Source organism: Choloepus didactylus, chromosome 3 (genome assembly GCF_015220235.1).
Source record: "Choloepus didactylus isolate mChoDid1 chromosome 3, mChoDid1.pri, whole genome shotgun sequence".
Lineage (NCBI taxonomy): Eukaryota > Metazoa > Chordata > Mammalia > Pilosa > Megalonychidae > Choloepus > Choloepus didactylus.
Window position 1 is genome coordinate 160,926,100 of NC_051309.1, and position 23,088 is coordinate 160,949,187.

Sequence of the window (23,088 nt, forward strand, 5' to 3'; positions counted from 1 at the left end):
AAGTCTAGTTTATCTGAGATTAATATTGGTACACCTGCTTTCTTTTGGCTGTAGCTTGCATGAAATATTTTTTTTCCATCCTTTCACTTTCAGTTTCTTTGTGTCCCTGTGTCTAAGATGAGTCTCTTGTATGCAACATATTGATGGTTCATTTTTTTTGATCCATTCAGCGAATCTATATCTTTTAATTGGGGAGTTTAATCCATTTACATTCAACGTTATAACCGTGAAGGCATTTCTTGAATCAGCCATCTTATCCTTTGGTTTATGTTTGTCATATTTTTCCCCTCTCTCTATTAATATCCTTTATTGTACCCATACCGAATCTCTTTAGTACTGAACCTTTCTCCAAGTCTCTCTGTCCTTTCTTTGTTTCTCTGTCTGTAGGGCTCCCTTTAGTATCTCCAGTAGGGCAGGTCTCTTGTTAGCAAATTCTCTCAGCATTTGTTTGTCTGTGAAAAATTTAAGCTCTCCCTCAAATTTGAAGGAGAGCTTTGCTGGATAAAGTATTCTTGGCTGGAAATGTTTCTCACTCAGAATTTTAAATATATCGTGCCACTGCCTTCTTGCCTCCATGGTGGCTGCTGAGTAGTCACTACTTAGTCTTATGCTGTTTCCTTTGTATGTGGTGAATTGCTTTTCTCTTGCTGCTTTCAGAACTTGCTCCTTGTCTTCTGTGTTTGACAGTGTGATCAGTATATGTCTCGGAGTGGGTTTATTTGGATTTATTCTATTTGGGGTTCGCTGAGCATTTATGATTTGTGTATTTATGTTGTTTAGAAGATTTGGGAAGTTTTCCCCAGCAATTTCTTTGAATACTCTTCCTAGACCTTTACCCTTTTCTTCCCCTTCTGGGACACCAATGAGTCTTATATTTGGACGTTTCATATTATCTATCATATCCCTGAGGTCCATTTCGATTTTTTCAATTTTTTTCCCCATTCTTTCTTTTATGCTTTCATTTTCCATTCTGTCATCTTCCAGGTCACTGATTCGTTGTTCAGCTTCCTCTAGTCTTGTACTATGAGTGTCCAGAATCTTTTTAATTTGGTCAACAGTTTCTTTAATTTCTATAAGATCATCCATTTTTTTATTTAGTCTTGCAATGTCTTCTTTATGCTCTTCTAGGGTCTTCTTGATTTCCTTTGTATCCCGTACTATGGTCTCATTGTTCATCTTTAGTTCTTTGAGTAGCTGCTCTAGGTGCTGTGTCTCTTCTGATCTTTTGATTTGGGTGCTTGGGCTTCGGTTATCCATATCATCTGGTTTTTTTCATATGCTTTATAATTTTCTGTTGTTTTTGGCCTCGTGACATTTGCTGAACTTGATAGGGTTCTTTTAGGATTTGTAGACCAATTGAAGTCCTTATCTCTAATTTATCAGATCTACAGCTTCGTGGAGTACACTTTCTCTAACTAACCAGCAGGTGGCGTCCACGAGCCACCTGTTCTCCACAAGCCAGTTCTCCCCTGCTTAGCCTTTTTTGGTGAGTGGGGGAGTGAGTCTTGTGGGGTCCAATTGGTGTACCAAGCTTGCGTGTGTAGTTGGTGTTGCCTGCCCTGTATATGGGGCGTGTTTCTGGGCAGTCAGGGAGGGGGGTGGCCCTAACAATCAAATCTCCCTGGTGATCCTAGAGTTTTAAAGCTGCTGCAATAGTCTAATCCTTCAGTTCAGTCCTGCCACAGTTTGTCTCTGCCACTGACCCACAAGTCCTTGGTATTGGAGTATGGCTCCTGAGACTTGTAAGTGGGCCCCTCTTCCAGGCTGTGCACCCCGGGTCCTCTGTTGAGGGATGACTGTGCTATGTCACAGGTGAGTGCCGTCCCCCCAGGGCAGTTCAGGGCTGCTGGGCTGTGTAGGGAGGCTCCCAGTCTGCTGAAATGATGGCTGAACGGGGCTTTGTTAATTCACACTGCTCCACCTTCCCAACTCTGGGACAATCAGCTGAGGTTGCAGGGAGGGCTAATGTCCACGCCCAGTTTTGTGGTGTGTGCCTGGTATTTGAAGCACTTCCGTCACACTGGGTTGTCTGGGGCAGCTCTGGGCTATGGGGCTGGCGATGGGCAGGAGTGTTTCCTGTCCACCAGGATGATGGCTGTGAGCGGACACCCCCCTTTTCTTGGGAAGTTGTGGTGTTTAGTGAATTTTCTCAGCCACTGGATTATTGCCTTTTGTCTCAGAGCTCTCTTAGTTCTGCTCTTGACTTGACTTGCCCAAATTGAAAGTCTTTGAAGCTTTCTGTATTGGGCTTCTTAGAGTAATTGTTTTAGAAAAAGAAAAAAGGATTAAAAAAAAAAAAGGGCCCACCTCAGAGATCTAATGGGTTATTGAAATGCTAAGAGACAAAGCAACCAGGGCCATTAAGGAAAGGGCCACAGGGCAGAGAGATCAGCTTTTCTTCTGGATTTGCATATGCGCCTCAGGGCCTGAGCTCTGCCCTTCCCCTTTCTATGTTCACCAGAACTCCAAAAATCCTCCGCTTTTATTTTGGAGTTTTTTGTGTTGTTTTCTCTCTATGCCTGTCTCCTCTCTGCTGGGCTGGCTGCTCTCAGATTCTCTGGTGCCTGGTCTCAGTCTGTCTATGGTTGGAGTTTGGATCAGTAGAATGAGTTTCCGATAAGTGCTGCCACTGCAGTTCTCCCTTCTCCTTCCTGAAGCTGACAGCCCCTCCTCCCACGGGACTGAGCCTGGCAGGGAGGGGCGCGGGTCCCCTGGCCGCAAAAACTTACAGATTTCGCTGATCTCAGCAGTTCCACATTTTCATGAGTGTTGTCTGAAGTATGCCCAAAGTCAGATTGCTCTGTGGTGTCCAGTCCACACAGTTCCTGGCTTTCTACCTACTTTCCTGGAGGAGTAACTTCCTAGTCTGTGACCCTGGCCTGAGAACGGCTGGAATACAGGCTTCGTTGACACACATATTTCATTTTTTTTATCTTCAACTTTAGCATCCAACTCTTCTTTATCAAAAATTCCCTGTAATTCTAAAGGTAATTCCCCCTTTTTGATGGAGTTCAGAAACTGTTGACTCGCACCATCAGAATAACTTCTGAAATCATCATTGACTGTAAACCCATTTTTCCATAATGTGATAGTAACATCTACCTGTTTCTTTTCTTCAGTGGGTGACAAGCATTTGGCACCAGTCTTCTGTGCTTCCTCAAAAAGGCTGTCAACAAAATATTCACAATCTGTTTGCTGGTTGTCACTAAGAGGTTGGTTGTCAGAACCTGTTTCACAAACCCATTCTTCATTTATACTTTCAAGATTGTCTACTTCTTTCATTCTCTTTTGCTTTACTCTTTCTGTGCTTCTTTATCCTCTGATTGAATCCGCGGAGAGGTTTTTCTGAATTCTGACCGGTCATTATTTTTTTAATGTTAAAAAAATGGATCCAGATATTAGCAATTCCACTTCTGTTCTCTATAGTATAAATAAATAAAGTTTCTGAATATTCTCATTTGTTGAGTTTGTTGAATACCTGAAATGTTCTTTGTATTCTTAGAAATTTTAGTTTGTAAATCCATTGTGAAGGAGAACTGTGTGTGTCTGTGCATGGTTATGGTGGGTAAGTTCCTCCGTCTCTCCTCCCTTTTTTTTTCTATTCCCTCCAGCTGTTACCTCTATTAGGTTCATTGAGGTGCCTGCTTGAGGACCAGGTTGGTCTAATTTTTTCTAGCATGGAACTCTCACCCCAAGGATGGGAGAGGTGGGAATGTCAAGTCTAGCTCCCTGGGCAAGTCCTAGATTTTTGGACTCCATTTAGTTTGGGGAGCTCCTCCCGGCCCCTAGTTCCACATGGGGAGGCTGGTTCTACACCTCCCAGACTGGATATATTGGAGGTGGTGGAACTCCATAGGATTTGAGTGTTTGGTTGATTCTCCTGGATTCGATTGGTCCTGGAGCCAGTGGATCTTTGGCTTGTACTCCCACTGACTTCTGAGTATTTCCTTTCTGTTTCTGTTCTACAGTAATATTTAACAAGTTTTTGAGTGCAGTTATAACTTTTTATTTATTTTTTAAATATAGTTTTATCTTTTTTTTTTTTCCTTTTGGTTTGGCATAAATGGAAAGGAGGGTGGGTTTCCACTAAAATTTCATTGCCATCTTGCCATTTCCACTAAAATTTCATTGTCAGATTTCCTGATTGGCATTTATATTTAAAGTGTTACTGTGTTGTTCTAAGTGCAGCTACTTTGTTCTCATTACATCTTCCTTTGGTCCTAGGGATTAACTATTTGATAATTAGAAGCATCTAAGATTATTCTGGCCCAACAGGAAGAGTGTTTCTGTGCCAGTGGAACCAGTAGTGGTAGTCTGCAGCTGTCTTCTAGTTAATCAGATGCAAAACTGTGAGGTTTTCTTAAATTAAATTCAGTTTATATACTAGATCTTGTCTTTCTTCTAATTTTTTTTAGAGAGGTTGTAGTATTATAGAAAAATCATGTAAAAAATACAGTATTCCCATTTACCTCCCATATATATTGTTGACACTTTTCATTAGCATGGTACCTTTGTTACAATTGATGAAAAAATATTAAAATATTAATGTTAACTATAGTCCATAGTTACATTAGGCATATTTTTTCCCATTTACCACCCTATTATTAGCACCTTGAAATAGTGTCGTACATTTGTTTTAATTCATGAAAGAACATTCATATACTTGTACTATTAGCCCCAGTCTATTGTCCACAACAGGGTTCATTGTATTACAAAGTCCCATGTTTTATCTTCAGACTTTCCTTCTAGCAACATGGACAACCCCAAACTTCCCCTTTCAACCACATTCACCAATATACTACAGCGCTGTTAATAACACTCATAATAATGTGCTACTATCACCACTACCTGTTTCCAAACATTTACAATCAACCTAAAAAGAAATTCTGTCCAAATTAAGTATCAGCTCCCCACTCTCTATCCCCACTCTATCCCCTGGTAACCTATAGTCTAGATTCTAACCCTATGATTTTCCTTATTATAATAAGTTCATATCAGTGAGATCATACAGTATTTGTCCTTTTGAATCTGGCTTATTTCACTCAACACAATGTCCTCAAGGTTCATCCATGTTCTTGCATGATCCAGACTTCATTCCTTCTTGATAATATTCCATTGTATTGTATATACCACATTTAAAAAAAAAAACAAAAACCGTTCGTTGGTTGATGGGACACGTGGGTTGCTTCCATCTTTTGGTAGTTGTGAATAATGCTGCAGTGAGTGTTGGTGTGCAGATGTCTGTTCGAGTCCTGCTTTCAGCTCTTTTGGGTAGTGGAATTGCCATCTGTAATTACCTTGCTCACAAACTGCCAAACTGTCTTCCACAGCAGTGGCACCATTTTACCATTTTACATTCCCAATGGCAGTGAATGAAATGTTTCTATTTCTTCAGATCCTCTCCAACACTTGTAATTCTCTGTTTTTTTTTTTTTAATAGTGGCCATTCTGGTAGGTATGAAATAATACCTCACTGTGGTTTTGATTTGAATTTCCCTAATAGCTAGTGATGTTGAACATCTTTCCATGTGTTTTTAATCATTTGTATTTCCTCTTTGGAAAAATGTCTATTCAAGTCTTTGGCCATTTTTTAATTGGGTTGTTTGTCTTTTTATTGTTGAGTTGTAGGATTTCTTTACATATTTTGTATATTAAACCCTTATTGGATATGTTGTTTCCAAATATTTTCTCCCATTGTGTAGGTTGCTTTTTACTTTTGAGGCACAAAAGTTTTTAATTTTGAGGAGATCCCATTTATCTATTTTTTTCTTAAAAAAAAAAAAAAGAAAGAAAAGAAAAGCTTGTGCTTTGGGTGTAAAGTCTAAGAAACCATTGCCTACCACAAGATGTTGAAGATGCTTCCCTACCTTTTCTTCTAGTAGTTTTATGGGCCTGGCTCTTATAGATAAATCTTTGATCCATTTTGAGTTAATTTTTGTATAAGGTGTGAGGTAGGGGTCCTCTTTCTTTCTTTAGCATATGAATATCCAGTTCTCCCAGCACCATTTGTTGAAGAGACTGTTCTGTCCCAGTTGAGTAGAGTTGGCAGCCTTGTTTGAGTATCAACTGACTGTAGATGTGTGAGGGTCTATTTCTGAACTCTCAATTTGATTCCATTGGTCAATATATCTATCTTTATGCCAGTACCATGCTGTTTTGACCACTGTAGCTTTATAGTATGCTTTTAAGTGAGGAAGTGTGAGTCCTCCATCTTTGTTCTTCTTTTTTAAGATGATTTTTGGGTATTTGGGCCCCTTACCCTTCCAAATAAATTTGATGATTGGCTTTTCAATTCATATAAAGTAGGCTGTTGGAATTTTGATTGGGAATGCATTGAATCTGTAAACCAGTTTGGATAGAATCGGCATGTTAACGAAAGTTAGTCTTCCAATCCATGAACACAGATCATCCTTCCATTTGTTTAGGTCTTCTTTGATTTATATTAGCAATGTTTTGTAGTTTTCTGCCTACAGGTCCTTTACAGCCTTTGTTAAATTTATTTGTAGATATTTGAATATCTTTTAGTTGATATTGTAAATGGAATTTTTTTCTTGATTTCCTCCTCAAATTGCTCATTACTATGTGTATGGAAACACTGCTGATTTTTGCATATTGATCTTGTACCCTGCCAATTTGCTGAATTTGTTTTTTAGCTCTAGTAGCTTTGTTCTAGATTTTTTGGGTCTTTGTTTAAATAGGATCATGTTATCTGCCAATACTGAAAGTTTTACTTCTTCCTTTCTATTTTGGATGCCCTTAATTTCTTTTTCTTGCCTAACTGCTCTAGCAAGCACTTCTAGCACAATGTTGAATAACAGTGGTGACAGTAGGCTTCCTTGTCTTATTCAGATCTTAGAGAGAAATCTTGCAGTCTTTCACCATTGAATACTATGTTAGCTCTGGGTATTTCATATATATCCTTTATCATGTTAGGAAGTTTTCTTCTATTCCTGTGTTTTGCAGTATTTTTATCAGGGAAGAATGCTGGATTTTGTCTAATGCCTTTTCTTCATCAATCAAGATGATCATGTGTTTTTCTCCCTTTGATTTGTTAATGGGCTGTATTACATTAATTTATTTTTTTTGTGTGTTGAACCTCTCTTGTGTACCCAAGATAAAAACCCACTGTATCCTGGTGTATAATTCTTTTAGTGTATTGTTGGATTTGATTTGCAAAAATTTTGTTGAGGATTTTTGCATTTATATTCATTAAACAGATTGGTCTCTGATTTTCTTTTCTTGTAGTATCTTTATCAGACTTTGGTATTAGGGTGATGTTGGCTTCATAGAATGAGTTATGTATTGTTCCCTCCTCTTCAAGTTTTTGGAAGAGTCTGAACTCTTCTTGGAATGATGGGTAGAATTCACCTGTGAAGACATCTGATCCTATGTCTTTCTTTCTTGGGAGGTTTTTGATGACTGATTCAATCCTTTTATTTGTAATTGGTCTCTTGAAGTCTTCCATTTCTTCTAGAGTCAGTATAGGTTGTTTGTGTGTTTCTTGGAATTTGTCTATTTCATCTAAGTTGTCTAATCTGTTGAAATACAGTTCATGATATACTCTTATGATCCTTTTTATTTCTGTGGGGTCAGTAGTAATGCCCCTTTCTAATTTCTTATTTTATTTATTTGCATCTTCTCTCATTTTTTCCTTTTCAGCCTAGCTAAGGGTTTGATCCCCTCAAAGAACAGACTGTTTTGATTTTAATTCTATTGTTTTTTATTCTTGTTTTTTTTTTAATTTCTGCTCTAATCTTTATTTCTTTTTCTTCTGCTTGCTTGGGATTAGTTTGCTGTTCTTTTTCTAGTTCCTCCAGGTGTGTAGTTAGGTCTTTGATTTCAGCCCTTTTTTCTTAATGTAGGCATTTAGGGCTAAAAATTTCCCTCTCAGCACTGCCTTTGCTGCGTCCCATAAGTTTTGTTATGGTGTCTTTTCATTTTCATTCATCGGGAGATTTTTACTGATTTTGCTTGTAATTTCTTCTTTGACTTACTGATTGTTTAAGAGTGTGTTATTTAATCTCCATACATTTCTGTATTTTCTAGTTCCATTATGGTCAGATAATGTGCTCTAATTTCAGTCTTTTTTAATTTATTGAAACTTGTTTTGTGACCTAACCTGTGGTCTATCCTGGAGAATGATCCATGAGCACTTGAGAATAATGTATATCCTCCTGTTTTGGGGTGCAGCATTCTGTATTTGTTGTTAGGTCTAGTTCATTTATCATATTATTCAAGTTCTCTGTTTCCTTATCGATTCTCTGTCAGGGTGTTGTATCTGTTGATGAAAGTGGTGTATTGAAGTCGCCAACTATTACTGAACGAACAACTATTACTCCCTTTAGTTTTTCCAGTATTTGCTTTACATATTTTGGGGCACCCTGATTAGGTGCATAAGTATTTATGATTATTAATTATTCTTGATGGATTGCCCCTTTAATTAATGCATAGTGTCCTTCTTTGTCTCTTATAACAGTTTTGTATTTAAAGTCTATTTTTGTCCAATATTAGTATAGCTACCCCAGCTCTTTTTTTGGTTTTTGTTTGTGTGGACTTTCTCCAGCCTTCTGCTTTCAACCTATTGTGTCTTTGTGTCTAAGGTGAGTCTCTTTTAGACAGCATATAGTTGGATCATACTTTTTCATCCATTCTGCCAATCTGTATTTTTGACTGGTGTGTTTAATCCATGAACATTTAATGTTACTAATGTAAGGCAGTACTTACTTCAGCCATTGTATCCTTTGGTTTTTATGTGTTCTATCTTATTTTTGTCTCTCTTTTTACCCTTTTAGTTATACTTACAAATAATCTTCTTTTGTACATTCTCCTCCAAGGCTCTCTCTCCTGTCTTTTCCTTTCAGCCTGTCAAATTCCCTTTGGAATTTCTTGTACGGCAGATCTCTTGTTGATGAACTCTTCCAGTTTGTTTTTTTGTATTTAAAGCTCTTCCTCATTTTTGAAGGACGTTTTGCTGGCTAAAGAATTCCTGGTTGGCAGTTCTTCTCTTTCAGTTCCTTAAATATATCATGCCACTGCCTTCTTGCCTCCATGGTTTCTGATGAGAAATCAAAACTTAGTTGTATTGCAGTTCCCTTGTATGTGACAAATTGCTTTTCTCCTGCTATTTTCACAGTTTCCTCTTTATTTTTGGCATTTGACATTCTGATTAGTATGTGTCTTGGAGTAGCTGTATTAGGATTTATTCTGGTTGGAGTACATTGCACTTCTTGTACATGTATATTAATGTCTTTTGTAAGGGTTGAGAAATTATTGGCCATTATTTCCTCAAATATTCTTTATGCCCCTTGTGCCAGTTTGGATAAATTATGTCCCCCAAAATGCTGTGTTCTTAATTGTCATCTTTGTGGGGGCAGATTGACTAATCTTTCTTATTAGGGTGTGACCTCTTGATTGTTTCCATGGAGATGTGACCCACCCAACTGTGGGTAATACCTTTGATTAAATTATTTCCATGGAGGTGTGGCCCCACCCATTCAGTGTGGGTCTTGATTAGTTTACTGAGCTCTATAAGAGCTCAGACAGAAGGAACGAACAGCTGCAACTTAGAGAGACATTTTGGAGATGGCCATTGAAAGCAGACTTTTGGTGACACTTTGGGGATGCTAGCCCATTGTCTGCTCTGGAGAAGCTGAGAAAGGACAAAACACCCTAAGAGCAACATTTTGAAGAATGCACAGGAGCTGAGGGAGGAGCTGGAACACAATCCAGGATCAGCAGTCGCCAGCCACAGGTTTTCCGGACGCCATTGACCTTCCTTCTCTGAAGGTATACTTATGTTGATGCCTTAATTTGGACATTTTCATGGACTTCAGACTGTCAGTTTGTAACCAGATAAGCCCCCTTTATAAAAGCCAGTCCTTTTCTGGTGTTTTGCATAATGGCAGCATTAGCAAACTGGAACACCCCTTTTCCCTTCTCTTATCCTTCTGTAACATCCATGATGCATATGTTTTTCTGTTTCATACCGTCATTCAATTCCTTGAGACCCTGCTCAAGTTTTTTAATTGCTCTCTATTTGTTCTTCTGTCCGTAAGATTTTGATTGTCCTGTCTTATAATTTGCTGATTCTTCTGCCTTTTCAAATCTGCTGTTGTATGCCTCTAGTGTTTTCTTGGGCCTTTCTTTGCCATAATTTCTGTTAGGTTTATTTTTATGCTTTCAAAATCTTCTTTCTGCTCACAAACTCTTCTTAATACCCTTTATCTCTTTAGCTAGGGGATTTGTTTGAGCATCTTTGATTAGTTGTTCCAAATACTGTTCCCTATGAAGTTTTAATTTGTTCCCTTCTCTGTGCCATATCTTCCTGTTGGCTTGTAATTTTTTTTTTTTTTTTTTTCTTTTTTTTTTCCCCCTGATGTCTAGGCATCTGATTATCATGATGGTTTACTCTGAAAGTCAGTTTCTCTCTTTTACCTAAGTTTTATTGTTGATTTGCCTTGGTGTTAAGGCTCTTCTTTGACACTTGTTTCCCAGAATTTTTTTTTTTTTACACTCCTTTCATTGCCTCTAGCTGCTTTTGCATTGAGGGCAAATTCTGGGAGGAGGGTCTTCCCAGAGATGACTTTTCCAGGTCAGTGTTTTCCAGCCAAAATAGATCTAGGGACCCACAAAGTGGGCTCAGACCAGTTCAAAAGAGCCCTTCAGGAGAGAGTCAGAAAAGAGGCCAAAAACCTTTTTAATGGGTCCTTGAAGCTACACTTTCCTGGCCTTCCCAGCAGATGGCACGCTTCAGCAAAATTTTTCTCGCAGCCTTAAGGGGCCCTGCATCTTTGAACTTCCACAGCCTTCGCCCCTGTCATGGGTGGGGTTGAAATAATGACTTGTGTTCCCTGCCTGGGATGGGCTAAAACCACAGCTCAAAGCCAGGATTCAGTGATTCCTATTTGCTGATCAAAAGCCATGATCATTAATCAGCTGTGAGCCCTTCTGTTCTCGGGGAAAGAGGGCTTGCATGTCCCTCTCCATCTGCAGCAGTTAGCCAGGGACCAGACCGAGGGCTGAGACTTGAGAGTGGGGATGGGCACCAGCAGCCACCTCTGAGAGCTTTCCTCAGTGTTTTATGGCAGCGTCTCAGCCCCTTTGTCTCACTTTTATCTGGATGCCGTACAATGATATCCTGGTCTCTGGAGCCCTAGAACAGTTGTTTCAGACAGTTTCTGCTTGTCTGCTAGCTGTTTTTGGAGAGGAATGAGTGCTGCAGTTCCTTACTCCTCCAGCTTCCCTGGAAGTTCCCAGGAAAAGTTGTTTTCTTTTTTCTGTTATTGTTTCTTTTTCTTTTCTTCCTTCCTTCTGCTAATGCACGTTCCAGGTTGTTGAAGGGTGGGAACCATGGGAATAGACTTGCTGGTGTGACAGTCCATCTCTGTGGCATAAAGAAAACTGCTGTGGTTTCATCCTGTACCCAAACATATTAAGCCAAAAGGAAGAAAAGCAGGGAAGGGATTCAGAGGGAGCTCTCTCTGACTTCTTTACATTAAGGAAATATGTGTTAGAAGAGATGGATGAAATGGGATGAAGAACTCAAAAGCCTTGACCCCTTCTGGAATGCAGAACCAATTCTATTTATTTTATGTGAAATGTCCAGGAAGTTGAATGTAAATGGAGAGAATAGTTTTTCATTATCAGAACAGGAAAATTCAATTAGCTAGCATAAGAGTTTATTAGTGTGTTAAATTTAGTTGATAAACATCTTCAAAACTGTTAGATATGGTAGAATTAATAAGTTTTTATTTCCTTTTCTTGCTCTGATTTTCTACCATTTTCTGAAGATCATTTCAGTTTATCATGGAAGTATAACATCTATTAATGTGCTCAGGCTCATAAAGAAATCAGACAGAATAGTGAAACCCAATTGCTGTCATGAAAAGCATGTCCTCTTGAATACCCGTTTGTCCAGATTTTGTGGGTATCTTCATCTGTGATTGAATCCTAAGTCCTTGCAAAATAACACTTTTCTGTATTTAAAATAACAACAAAACAATAATCTAGTATTGCTTTAAGAGAAGCCTCCTCCTTAAATCTGAAGTTTTTCAAGGTTCTGTTACATTTTTACATCTTTATTCTTTCCATTCAATGCCATGAATATAAATCTGCCTATGTGACTCCCAAGTCAGTAAAACTACCCCATTTTCTCCTGAGCTCTAAAGTTGTATAACCACCTGTCCTCTGGATATTTTCACCTGGATTTTCTTTTGGCACCTTAAATGCAACATGTCTAAAGCTAGTCTTATCTCTCACACCCAGTTTGTTCCTTGTTTTTTATTCCCTATTTCAGATAATGATTCAGCATTCACCCAGTTGTCTAAGCCAAGAATTTAAGGGTCATCTTAGGTTCCTTTCTTACCTTCCACTTTTATTCACCAATTTCTAATGACTGTAATAGCTGAATATCTCTTGAATATCTTCCCTGAATAATGTCATTTGCCTGCTTAATCCTTGCAATAATTTCCTGCAGCTTGTAGAATAAATTATTATACTTCAATGTTTTAAGCAAAGCTCTTCACCCTGCTTCCTCCTTTCTCCCTACACTGGTATCCTTCAGCCAAATCCAACTACTTATGGTTCTGAAAAGTGCTACATCCTCTCCTGTTTCTCTGCTTTCAACCTTGATGTCTTCTCCACCAGGAGCTCTTTCCTCAAAAATCTGGCAATAATTTCTTCCTGTTCCTGTGGACTCCCACATGTATTTCACCCGCAAAACTGGCAGGTTTGGATTTGTCTGTGGTCTCAAAGCTCTTGATAACAATCATATTAAAGCATACACCACTTTTTGTGGTGTTTGTTTCTTCACCGGGCTATCTTCACTACACTGTGAGCATCTTCAGACTGGGAACTGATTCTTCACGTTTATAACTCAGCATCTGTGATGTGCCTCCTCCGTAGGTGTAGATAGCAAATGCTTGCTGAGTGAATAAAGAGGGTGAGAGAGAACTTCGTGGCTTAGAAGGGGGGATGATGACGATTGGAAGGTGTGTGAAAATTTTGTAAGACGACTTTGAGGCTTCTAGATTTTTGTCGCTTCTTAATTCCAAGAGGCAGTGGCTATCCATGTTAATGTTATTGCATGTAGTAGTGAGTCCACAGTATTTTCTAAAGATTCCCAATTTGCCTAGCACTGGGTTGTTTTGTTTAAAAATTACCAAGACAGAGGCATGGTCTCTACCCTCAAAAAAATGTATAACAGAAACGGGGAACTAAAACCAGGTTATGAAACCATTAGATGACCTTGAAATGCAAAAAACTGATTTTGGCTGGTAGTCCTGAGATAGGAGAGAAGAGGCAGGAACAGGGTTGGCCAGTGCTTTGTGGGGAAGGCATGAATTAAGCTGGGTGCTGTGAGGATGTCATTCTCTCTTCTAGATGGCAGTAGTTCTATTACCAGTGAGTTTCTTATCTTGGATTCTGTTCAAAATGAAAGTCCTTTAACACCGTTTTGTTCACTTACCGGGAATAACCTTTTTATTCACAGGTGATTTGTCTATTTGTAGATCCGCGTTAACGTGTAATACCTAAGGAAAGAGCTGTGTGACCACTCAGAGGACACGGAAGGTGAAAAATGATGCCAGTACCTGACTTTAGTTCTCAATTACAAATTAGTTGCGTAGGAATTAAAATTTTTATTCCAGAAGTCATTGAACATCGAATTTTTAAAAAGTCTTACTAGTTTCATGCTAGCTAACAAGTAATACTTTAATGATTTTTGATGACCCAAAGTTGCAGAAATAGTATTAGTTAATATTTATGTTCCTGATATTAGTGTTCCCTCAAATTCAACGATTCTCTTAAGTAGATAAATTCATTCCTGACAGTGGAGGAAGAAGGAATTCTGTGCACTTGGAGAGCAGGGTGAGTTAGCTCTTCATCTGAGCAGGCTGTGTAAACATACTCCCTTCTACCAATATTTTTTTCACATAAGGGTTCAAATTGCCAGGGTTTGGCCAAAAATAAGAGAGAAATTCTCTTAATATAATGTGATTTAATGTGTTGAATGACCATTTGTGCTGTGTCAGTCTGCCTGGGAAAAGGATTAGAGGAAAGGTAAATAAGTTAGTGGATTTGGCTGTAAAAACGTTGCAGGCATCTTTTAAAAGTAACATTAGATGCTTCGTCTCTAGTTTTCCCCAGTTGCCTCTCATTGACAGGTGTCTCCCTGTAGGAACGAGTCAGGTGTGAGCCGGTCCCAGGCTCCCCTTTGCTGCCTGTGCTGTGTCATGCCCTGCCCGGCAGATAGGTAGTGTGCCTGGGGAGGACCAGTGCCCAGGGTCTAGTCCCCTCAAACCCAGTACTGCTTGTATCTGACTCAATTCTGAGGTTTGATCCTGTTCTGCCTTAGAACTGACCATAGTTGCTACTTCCAGCCAAGCCCTGATTGGCACCTCTAGTGCAGGTAAATGTGCAAGCTTACTTAGGGTCTGTGCTGGGGTTACATTTACGATCCTCTTCATTTTGAAGGTACTCATTGCTCAGGATGACCGAGGGACACAGGGGTGGGCCTGGGAAAGCTGGAGCTCCTGCCCCTTATTGCCCTTGGGCTTATTTGCAAACAGGACTGGATGGAGTTGAGCTATCCAGGCCCAGGGGAAGAGATAGCCTTTGTTCCGAAGTGGACTGTGTTCCAGAAAGAAAATACATCAAAAGGCAATCATAGGAGCTAAGATGGCGGCATAGAGAGGAGTGGAAGACTGTTAGTCTCCCACGGAACAATTTGTAAATGACCAAAAAACTAGTAAATAACCTGGAATAACCGCGGGGAGACAGACGTGACTGTCCACTCATCATCCACCAACCTGAATTGGGAGGAATGCCCGAGATTGCAGCATAAAATCTGTAAGTAAAACTGCAGACGCGCCGAGAGCCAAGAGCCGAGAGCCGAGAGCCCCTCCCTCATGGAAGCCTTGTGGTGCTAGAAAGCAGCACTCTCTCAGCCCAGCTCCAACTGGGGTTCTAATGTTAACTGCTCAATACAGACAGCAAATCATCAACAAGCAGACAAAGGCTTTTGGTGACAACTGACCTTGGGAGAGTCGGGGGACATATCTGTCTCAGGACGGGGAGCCCAGAGGATCAGGTGCTATCTCTGGGTGACGGGTGAACCTGGGAGGTTTTCTGTCCCTTTTTCTGTGGAGAAAACCTCAGCCGTTTTCAGCCTGCAGCGCTTCGCAGTAAAGACAGCCTCAACCATTTTAAAATCAAAACACTTTGATCAGCAGAGTCAGAGAAACAAAGAACTTATTGATATTCAGATAACCTCTCTGGAGGGGGCATAGAGGAAAGGGAGCAAAGAGGAAAGGGAGGGGCCCAGCTCTACTGCCACCTTTCCGGAACCAGACTCCAGAGCCTGGGGGAGGAGAGCCACAGGCCACACCCTCTTACACCAGCCAGTGACAGACTGACAGGTGCACCTGCTGGGCAGAAAAGCACAGGTGTATCAATTCTCTAAGAAAAACCGTCAGGGAAACCAGATACTGAGTATTTCCTCCTTCTGTGACCTGAGCCTGTTCTCACCTGGGAAAACCTGATCGGGGTGGCCTAGGTGGTCAGATGCCTAGACAACAGAAAACTACAACCTACACTAAGAAAAACGAAGTTATGGCCCAGTCAAAGGAACAAACGTACACTATAACTGAGATACAGAAATTTAAACAACTAATGCTAAATCAATTAAAAAAGTTTAGAGAATATTTTGCAAAAGAGATAGAGGCTGTAAAGAAAATACTGGTCATACATAAGGCAGAAATTGAAAGTTCTAAAAAACAACTAGTAGAATCTATGGAAATAAAAGGCACAACAGAAGAGATGAAAGACACAATGGAAACATACAACAGCAGCTCTCAAGAGGCAGAAGAAAACACTCAAGAACTGGAGAACAAAACACCTGAAAGCCTACACGCAAAGGAGCAGATGGAGAAAAGAATGAAAAAGTATGAGCAGCATCTCCGGAACTTAAAGATGAAACAAAGTACAAGAATGTACGTATGATTGGTGTCCCAGAAGGAGAAGAGAAGGGAAAGGGGGCAGAGGCAATAATAGAGGAAATAATCAAAGAAAATTTCCCATCTCTTATGAAAGACATAAAATTACAGATCCAAGAAGCACAGCGTACTCCAAACAGAAGAGATCTGAATAGGCCTACGCCAAGACACTTAATCAGATTATCAAATGTCAAAGACAAAGAGAGAATCCTGAAAGCAGCAAGAGAAAAGGAATCCACTACATACAAAGGAAGCTTATTAAGACTATGTGTGGATCTCTCAGCAGAAACCATGGAGGCAAGAAGGAAGTGGTGTGATATATTTAAGATACTGAAAGAGAAAAACTGCCAACCAAGAATGCTATATCCAGCAAAGCTGTCCTTCAGATATGAGGGAGAGCTCAAAATATTTTCCGGCAAACAGACAATGAGAGACTTTGTGAAAAAGACACCCACCCTACAGGAAATACTAAAGGGAGCACTACAGAGTGATAGAAGACAGGAGTGTGTGGTTTGGAACACAATTTTGGGAGATGGTAGCACAGCAATGTTAGTACACTGAACAAAGATAACTGTGAATACGGTTGAGAGAGGAAGGTTGGGAGCATGTGAGACACCAGAAGAAAGGAAGAAAGATAAAGACTGGGAATGTGTAACTCGGTGAAATCTAGAATGTTCAACAATTGTGACAAAATGTACAAATATGTTCTTTTACGAGGGAGAACAAGCAAATGTCAACCTTGCAAGGAAAAATGGGGAGGCATTGGGGGAGGGATGCAATCAACATAAACTAGAGACTGTAACTAACAGAATCATTGTATTATGCTTCCTTTAATGTAACAAAGGCGATATACCAAGGTAAATGCAGATAAGAGTAGGGGATAGGGGAGGCATATTAGACACTTGACATTGGTGGTGTTGTCTGACTCTTTACTTTGATTTAAGGTTACTTTTCCTTTTCCTACTTCTTAGTTGTCATTTTTTTTCCTCTTTCTTTTGCCTCTCTACCTTCTTTGACTCTCCCTCCTGCCTTGTGGAAGAAATGTAGATGTCCTTATATAGATAGTGGTGAAGGTGGTGAACACATAAATATGTGACCATACAGAGAACCATCGATTGTTTACTTAGGGTGGAATGTATGGTGTATGAACAAAACCATCTTAAAAAAAAAAAATGGGTTGATGACAAAACCTCAAGGGCAATAGACTAAGTGAAATAAGCCAGACACATAAGGACAAATACTGCAGGGTCTCACTGGTAAGAACTAATTATAATATGTAAACTCATAGACATGAAATATAAGGTACCAAGATATAGGGCGAGGCTTAAGAATGGGGAGTGGTTGCTTAGTATGAGCAGAATGTTCAACTAGGACGAACTTAAATGTTTGGAAATGAACAGAGGTGTCAGTAGCAAGATGTGAGAATAACTAACAGTGCCGAACGGCGCATGAATGAGGTGGAAAGGGGAAGCTCAGAGTTATATATGTCACCAGAAGGAAAGTTGGAGGTCAAAAGGTGGGAATGTATAAAACTGAATCCTATGGTGGGCAATGTCCACGATTAACTGTACAAATATTAGAAAACTCTTCCATGAACCAGAACAAACGTATGACAATACAACTAGAAGTTAATAATAGAGGGGCATATAGGGAAGAAATATATACCTATTGCAAACTATATATTGCAGTTAGTAGTATTTCAACATTCTTTCATAAACAGTAACAAATGTACTATACCAACACTATGAGTCAACAATTGAGGGGGTTGGTTAGGGATATGGGAGGATTCGAGTTTCCTTTTCTTTTCTTTTCTTTTTTTTTTCTTTTTACATCTTTCACTTTATTTCTTGTCTGGAGTGATGAAAAGGTTCTAAAAATTGAACAAAAATTAAGTGCAGTGATGGATGCACAGCTGTATGAGGGTGCCAGGGGCAACTGATTGTACACTCTGGATAATTGTATGGTATCTGAACAATCCCAATAAAAATTAAAAAAAAAAAAAGCAATCATAGCATTGGTCTATCAGTGGGTTTCTGCTCATTTGCTTGGAAATTGGGCCTTCTACTTGGGTCTGAATTACTCAAATTAGCTAAATGCTTTGGTGGTGAAGCATTGTGGAAAAAGTGACTTCATTGACAGTGGGATCATACATTATTCTAAACTGTACATTTGTGAACTGAGCCAGCTCCAGGCCTTACAGGGAGACCAAACCAGGGAGAAAAGCTTGCCCACGGAGATAGGGTTTCTCTCCTGCCCTACCATATCCCCTTTCCTACCCTCCAATATCCTCATGGAAGAAAAAGCTCAGAAAACTCTTCCTTACAAGAATCTTTCGCACAGTATCATCCAGATCTCCCTCCCTAACTGCCCCCATAAGGAATTTTTTCTTCCAGTTACCACCACCATCTCTAACTCCTACTTCCTTGAATTCCATGCTTCTCGATTTCTGTCTCTAAGATTCCCTCTCTCAGCCTTATTTGTAAGTTGGATCAGAGGTAAATACGAATGTTTAGCACAGTCAGTTTTCAAGATTAGCATCTTGGGATCTAGTTTGATCAGAGCCTGGAATTTTTTTTGTGCTTCATTATTGGTAGAACCAAAATATGTCTGAGATGGTTTGTTGAGAGCAAATTCCTAGCTCTTTGTGGTGTTCATGCATACTGTGGTTTTAGGACCTAGGACTAATGAAATAAAGAAGGTTCGATCTGTTAGAAGATCAAACCGGGGTCATAAACAGTTTGTCCACGTCAGTGCCATCCTAAGGGGAAGTTACTGCCTCTATAGGGCATCCCAGAGGATTAATTCTTAATGGTGAGTGGATTTGGCTGGGGCGGGGGGGTGGTGTCCAAGTTCTGGTGGAAACTGTGCAGGTGTGTTTTATGGTAGCTGGAAGTACTGTGGAAGGAGAAGACTGGTTGAGGGAAAGCAGCTGCTCTTGCGAGCTCTCTTTTTCTGTGTTCTGCATTTTCCTCCCAAACCCATAATGTGTGTAAATGATGCTTAAGTATTTCATATTGTGGTCTCTGTGAATTCACGGATCATGCAACCCATTTAAAAACTGCTTTTAGTTTTGGTTTAAATTCATCTCCTGCATTCACCACAGGGACCTGAGTCTTATATAACATCCTCCCTGTTATGTGTTATATAACATTCCTCCATTGTTCATAGAGGAATGGAAGTTTCTCTAGGTCCAGAGATATTCGTAAGTCGGGCTCTTAAACCCAAGATAGCAGCTCAAGAGACTAGGTCCCTTTAAAGTTGTTTAATTTATTATGCAATAGGTGGTGACTGGGAATGGTTTAAAAATCCATGAAGTGGGTGGGACCTAAGCAGATGACCTCTGTGGGGCTGGTAACTGCTCTTAATTGTTCTTGAGGTTACCACTGTGCTCCTTATAGATCAGGAAGTTATTGTGGTTAATATCAAGGTGTTCATCTTCCATTTGGCCTGATTTTGACTATTGTGTTTTCTTGTGGGGAAAATACTCCTTGCTCTGTGACTTACTTTAGGCATCTTTGGTTTAAAAAAAAAAAAGGCGAACTTTAAACACAGGATACCAAGATACTCTCAGCTTGAATTTTGCAGGTATTTTAATTGACTAATCAAGTAATGCCATGTAATTATTAATGGGGTTTTGTTTTGTTTGTTTTTGTTTTTGTTTTTCCCTTTTCTAAGCATTTGTTTGAAATTTGCTGCCCTCTTTTACTTCTAGGTGATGGCCCCAACCCACCTAGGGAGGGCACCCCGAGCAGCAGCCTAGACTCGCTTTCCTCCCCACCTCCGACCACTGCACCCGGACATGGGCTTCCTGGACTAGACAAAAACCACCTTCTTGCCGATGGAGATGGCTTTGGGGACTGGGGATCCGCTGTGTAAGTAACTGTGCACTCTTTGGTGCTGAGAGAAGGAGGGAAGGGAAACTTGATCTTGGGGTTTATGTGGCTGGTGGGTACTGAAACCATTAGATTGAACTCTTGTTCTCTTATCTTTGGGGCTGCCGAAGGGAGAAGGATACATGAATTTAGCCAGGCCTGTGTTTAATGACGTCTGTGTTCCCAGTATGGAAGGGGTGGGTGAGTGCTACGTCAAATCTGTTCTGAGTTCAATTTGTAGCAAGTTTGGGTTGTGCAAAAGGAAATTTGTTACTGTTGTACTCAGAATGTTTGCTCACTAGCTGTGCAAATATTTAGCAATAATAAGAATGCCTGCACTGTGATGGATGGACTCTTGAAGCTGTCTGTGGAATGGTACTTCAGTGATAGGAATTTTTGAGAGCTTTATACTAGCAACTTGCTCTATTTTACTCCATGGCGCCCTGCATAGTTGAGAATTGATGGGTGAAAGATCTGATTTTATCTTGTTGGTGGGATGCAGTGCCAGGCCTGTACAGATACATCAGCTCAGGTGCACTAGTACAAATAATACTAATGCAAACAAAATACCAAGGACCTGATTTGACCCCGGAGGGTTTGTCTTTTGGTGTTGACTGAGGTTGTGGAGTAAATGCAGGTTGGTGGTGGTGTGGGGTGTCAAAAGGGCGTCAAAGTTCACAAAGATGCTTGAAGAAGATAAAAGAAACAACTCCACTAATAAGTACATGGCATTACTTGATCAGTCAATTCAGTTACATCCAAAAAATAAATTTATAATTCAGCTTGAGGGTATTTTGGTTTCCTGTTTTTAAAGTGTTATATTTTTTTAAACCAAAAATGTTTAAAATAAATCAGATACTGATGTCATCTGACTCTGGCTGGGCATTTGTGGGCCTTTAAATGGAATTGGAAAGTATTCCTCACATTACTTGGCTTTTTATAGTTACTTGCTAGATTTACATGAAATCATTATGAACTTATTAAGTATTAAGAGAGGCTGGAAGAAATTTGGTATGCTAGAATTTTGGGGTGATCTGAAGTGTTTGACAACCAAACTGAAAATCAGAGTGAAAGTCAAAGTATAGAAACATATCCTCCAGATGAGATTTGTTTTTTCCTTTCAAGATTATCATATATGTATATTTAAATGCTCAATATTGTGTCTTGTGGATTTAAATGACCTATGACTCAAATATGCTTGCCACTTTTATCTTTGTCCATAACAAAGATTCTCTTTCACTTTAGCACTATAGGGCAACAATTACCTTGATTACATAGGAACCCAGAATCTGTAATCCTGGGCAGACCTGGGGTGGAATTTGGCCTGTGTGTGTGTGTGTGTGTGTGTGTGTGGTGTGTTTTCAATAGTGAAAACCAGGTCCTAATTGTTTCTTTTAGTAAACATATTTCACATTCAGTAGAGAACAGTTTAGTCAGTCATCCTCCTTCCACGGTGGTTTGGCGGAAAAGTGACATTATGAGCAGCGAGACATCCAGTGCTCAATGCACAACATGTCCATTGCCTGAAACATGAAGAGCTTGATATTTTTGGTCATAAATCAAATGCGGAGTGAATTCCCCAGTTTCCTATTCATACACATTTTTAAATGTCATGGAAAGCAATCCAACCTTGGGAGGCCATAAAGGGAGGAAAATAAAAGTAATTGAAGCAAGTCTGGAAAGGAGATTTTTGTTATATTTATAGATAATCTCCTACTCCAAAAACTTGATTTTTTTCCCTACGCCTTGGATAAAATGCATCTATAATTCTCTTAAGTATATAGAATGTTTCTTGCATGTATTTTAAAGAATTTGTATGTAAGTATATCTCAGTCCAGATTTATCATTAATTAAGTTAGGAAATATGCTTTAGTATATAGATGAGGGCTTTTCAAACTTAAGCAGCCATTGGTGTCATCTGGAGGGCTCGTTAAATAAAACCATACTGCTGCCCCCGCCCCCCGAGTTTCTGATTAAGTAGGTTTGAGGTAGGGCCTGAAAATATGCATTTCTAACAAATTCCCACCTATGGTTCTAGACATGCCTTATTATAAACAGCTTCTCTGAGTGTAATTAGGATAGTGATTTCTCTCTCTGCCTCACTTACTTTGGTTCCCTCTGCCTAAAATATTTCTTTTCCTTTCTTGCTTAAGATAATCCTGATCCCTCTCTTCAGGGTCTAATTTAGTCTCACCTCAGGAAGCCTTCCCTTGTATTCTCGTCTACAGGGAGCCTTTTTCTCTGTTGATACATATTTATATTTAAAAAATATTGCCTTTTAGTGTTAGTTAATATTTGCCTTTTTGTATTATTTGTTATTTATGTGGTATATATGTGTGTGTGTGCATCTACATATTGTCTGTCTGTATTTGTCTGTCTAATCTTTCCTCCACCCCAAGCTAGATTATAAAATTCTTGATAATAGGAATTGGGTTTTATACTCTGAAATTTTTTGAATATGGAGATAGTTATTAGTAAATGTTTTATTTTCCATTTTAATTATTATAAAAATACTTTCCTTTGGATTCCCATTTCTTTCTTTATATTATTGAATGTCTTTTAGTCTGCTGTGTTTGGTTCCTAATTCTAATCTTCCTTCTTTCTTAAAAGATCAAAACTCTTCCTCTAGGAATTCACAGAATTAATCTCACCATTTTTTTGTTTACACCATTTTCTTTGTTTCCTTAGCATTTATAAATTTAGTTTCCATTGTGTATACATGTGGTTTCTTTTTCACTCCTCCTCTACCTCCCTTCCTTCCTCTCTCCCTCCTTTTTTTCCTTCCTTCTTCTGCCCTCCCCACACACCTGTCCCTCTCTCCCCCTTCCCTGTCCTCTCTTCCTCTCCCCTCCCCTTCTCCTCCCCCTTTCTCTCCCTCTCCTTTTCTTTCCTTGTCGTCTCTGCACACCAGCTGCAAAGAGTTGAATATGTTAGCTTCTGAGTAAAATACTGATTAAGATCCCCTTTAACCAAAGTTGTTGTGGAGCCCATTAAAACTCTACCCAGGGCTTTATAAAGGAGGCATTGCCTGGGCTGCCTTGTTTTAAATTCGGGGTGGCTTGCCCGGGTTCCATCGCCTGTGCCTGCCTTAACTCAGGTCCCAAGGAGTGGAGTCCACCTGTGTGTGACTCACGTGAGACCCAACTAGCTCCCTTGTACAGAACTGCCATGACCCCAGCCACCAGAAAGCAAATTTGCAGAGAAAAACCTACAGCAGCTGAGAT

General features: G+C 39.6%; 1 protein-coding gene across 1 annotated transcript in view; it reads left to right on the forward strand.

The window, feature by feature from the left end:
- Positions 1–23,088, forward strand: part of ARHGAP10 (Rho GTPase activating protein 10) — a 317,107-nt gene that overhangs the window by 273,344 nt on the left and 20,675 nt on the right. The window contains exon 20 of the mRNA XM_037830782.1: positions 19,705–19,864. Within this exon, the coding sequence (XP_037686710.1) occupies positions 19,705–19,864 (160 nt within the window). The remainder of the gene's footprint in view (positions 1–19,704; positions 19,865–23,088) is intronic.